The following is a 2,919-nucleotide window of genomic DNA, read 5'->3' on the forward strand; positions in this document are numbered from 1 at the left end:
TGTATTCTGTAATCTGTAATGGAATACATTTTAAAAGTAACCTTCCCAACACTGCCCACCAGCTCCATAGCAGACCGAGAGGTCGGCACATCATTTTCAACCCTCCCATGGTCTTTCACTACTCAGGTTAAACATGATATATAAGTCTCTTAGGTAACTTCGAAATGTTAATGTTTGGTTTATTTGTTCCTGAGTAAATCGTTTTGGCTGAGATATATTTCACTTCAGGGGGAAACATTTTCACCGGGAACAAAAACAGCATTTTAATACGTGGCGATTCTGAATGCTGCTTCAAAATGATCAGATTATATTTTAAATATGTGTTCAGTTCTCTTCCAAACCCCAGCAGCTGTCTATTGTGATTTTTGAGTGTCCACTAAAATAAAAATAAAGTGTCCTAACATCTCACCTGTTTGTTTTTATTCAGGCATACATGTGCATTATTTTTATTAATAGAGATTTCGCTGCTGAGGTTAAACATGATACATAAGTCACTTCGATCACTTCTAAATGTTAATGTTTGGTTTATTTCAGGTTTTTCTTTGTTCCTGAGTAAATCGGTTTGGCTGTGATTAAAGTTAAGCTTCATTACTCACAGTTAAATTAAGAGGGGACGGCAGTAAAAGCTCCGGACCTGTGACATCATCAAGTACGCTGTACAAATCCCGAGTCCGTGCGTGCCGGACTCTTGGGACTTGCGTACTTGAGGAAGGGCCATGGGAGTGGTTTTGTTCTTCTCGCGTTATTTTTTAGTCACCGCGAGAGTTGGAGAGAGTACTGAGACAAGTTGCTGAGTTTTGGCGCAACAGGAGCAGAGCAGGAATAATGGAGGAGGAAAGCCGGGACACGGAGAACAGCAACGGAGAGGAGTCCTCCTCAGCTCGCGCTGAGCTACAGGTGAGAGGTTATCACAGCTGAAAGAGGACGTGAAGGGGCACGAGGGACTTCCTGTTCAGGCTTTAACTTTGACAGAAGAAAGGAGACAAAACAACCATCGGGACACAGCCGCGCAGTTTAAGAAAACGATGTGCGCGTCTGCACCAGAACTTACGGTCCAAGCTGTAGACTCCGTCAGGAATGCATGGGGCGTTTAGGTGCACCTCGTAAACTCAGCAATCGTACCCCCAGAAGCCGTGATGGTTATTTGAACGGCTGTGGTATTATTATTATCAGGTAACAATTTGAGTTTTTTAATGTTTTCATGCGGAATTGAATGGATAATATTGGAATTCTAGATCCAAACGTGTTCATGGCCATAAAACATAATAAAAACAGGGGAAAGGCTGATGAAGAAACTGCATCTGCTCTATAACTACAGGTTAGTGCATCTGTACGGAGAAAGAGTCAGATTGTTCTTATAGCTCTCTTGCACTACATCTATTTCACACTTAAATTTTGTCTTCATTTATTTATTTATACTATTTGTATTTTGTCTGTTCTATTTATAAATATTAACCAGGCATCTGTGTGTGGATAGCAAAGAAAGAATTTCAATACACAGAGAAATTCTTTGTGCATATGACAATAAACGCTTGAATCCTGAATCACTAAAGACAGATTTTAATGGCACCAACAGCTATGCGCTTAATATGCAAGATGATCGTCTCTGCAGTTGTTATCACGCTCTGCAGGCGTTTGCAGTCCATAGCAGTAGTGCTGCTGTACCATGCAGTGATGCAGCTGGTCAGTGTGCTCTCCACAATGCAGTCTCTAAGAGCATCCACAGAGTTTTGTTTTGTCAAAAAACTGGCAGCGAGGACTGAGTTTATGATCTCTGAGCTAAACTCGCAAAACTCGTAATAATGTAGCGAGAACACATGGTTCAATACAAAAATGCTGGAGATGCAGCTTGAAAATTGCACAAAATAGTGTGGAATGAAGTAATGGAAACGACAAAGCTAATGATAATTATTCTTTTTAAATTGAATAAAGTAATTCTGTTGATTCCATGCTGTATTAATTGTGTTTCAGATTGCTTTAGTTTCTGGCCTGCTTCTTGTGTAGTCAAAGAATGTGAGCAGCTTGCATAGAAAGGGGAGTAGACCAAGGTGAGCAAGATAATATGGGGAGACAGTGGTGTCACCATAGAGATGGAGAGAGAAAGAAAAGTACTAGAAGTTGTGTCACAGAGAGCAGCTTCCACGAACCTATATAGAAGAGTGCATCCCTTTGTTTAGCCAGACCTCGCCCATAGAGAGCTCTTAGCTGCTTGGTCTCCAGATCACTGAATGCTTGGAAAATAAAGAGTGTCAAATGAAGTTCTTGTCTCTGTTTGATCTCTACCATCAAAACAATCTGTGAAGTTGGCGAACTTCAACAATAGTTTATTAGAAAACAGCTTAGAGAAAGTGGAGAAGCTCAGACAAACCTAAACAAATAAATAATAAATATAATAATAGAGCACTGCGGGGGGTAATGTCCACACATAATGTACACGCACTAGTTTCTCCCTGCAGAGGAAACACAAGACAGTCAGACACACACACACACATCACTCTACTAGTGCACAAACTCAAAAAGTAGATTAGATTAGAACAGGATGTTCTGAACACAACACCCTGTTTGTTATCAGGATGCACAGTAGGTGAGGCCATAAATAAATGTCCTATAGTGCTACTCTGTTGTAATCTTACAGTATTTATTAACTTTAAATACTCCAGTGTGAATTACTTTGTGGTCGGCTGTTCCAAAGTTTGTGAGTGGAGGATCTCTGAGTTTGGACTCGAGAGAAAGTCAGAAACAAAAACATTGTTTCAGCCTGGGAGCCAAACTGCTGTTGTGTTCAGTTTTATGTAGAGCTGGGCGATATAAGATTTTTTCATATCACGTTTAAGTTTCAAAACAGAACAAACGAAACAGACTAAATTGTCAATTCCACTTAGAAACAAAATATTAATTCTAAAAATAAATCTTAGTTTG

At 39.9% G+C, this 2,919-nt stretch overlaps 1 protein-coding gene across 2 annotated transcripts in view; it reads left to right on the forward strand.

Moving 5' to 3' along the window:
• Positions 1–710: 710 nt before the first annotated feature.
• Positions 711–2,919, forward strand: part of LOC102288889 (zinc finger protein 239) — an 8,236-nt gene continuing 6,027 nt past the window's right edge. Inside the window, exon 1 of one of the 2 annotated variants that reach the window (XM_005952391.3) lies at positions 711–1,318. Coding sequence is in view for 1 of the 2 variants with exons in the window: in XM_005952390.3 (XP_005952452.1) it covers positions 826–897 (72 nt within the window). In the remaining variant the exon portion in view is untranslated. The remainder of the gene's footprint in view (positions 1,319–2,919) is intronic. The other variant, XM_005952390.3, reaches the window with a different exon arrangement.

Source organism: Haplochromis burtoni, unplaced genomic scaffold, assembly GCF_018398535.1.
Source record: "Haplochromis burtoni strain Fernald_Lab_line unplaced genomic scaffold, NCSU_Asbu1 Contig_1450, whole genome shotgun sequence".
Classification (NCBI taxonomy): Eukaryota; Metazoa; Chordata; class Actinopteri; order Cichliformes; family Cichlidae; genus Haplochromis; species Haplochromis burtoni.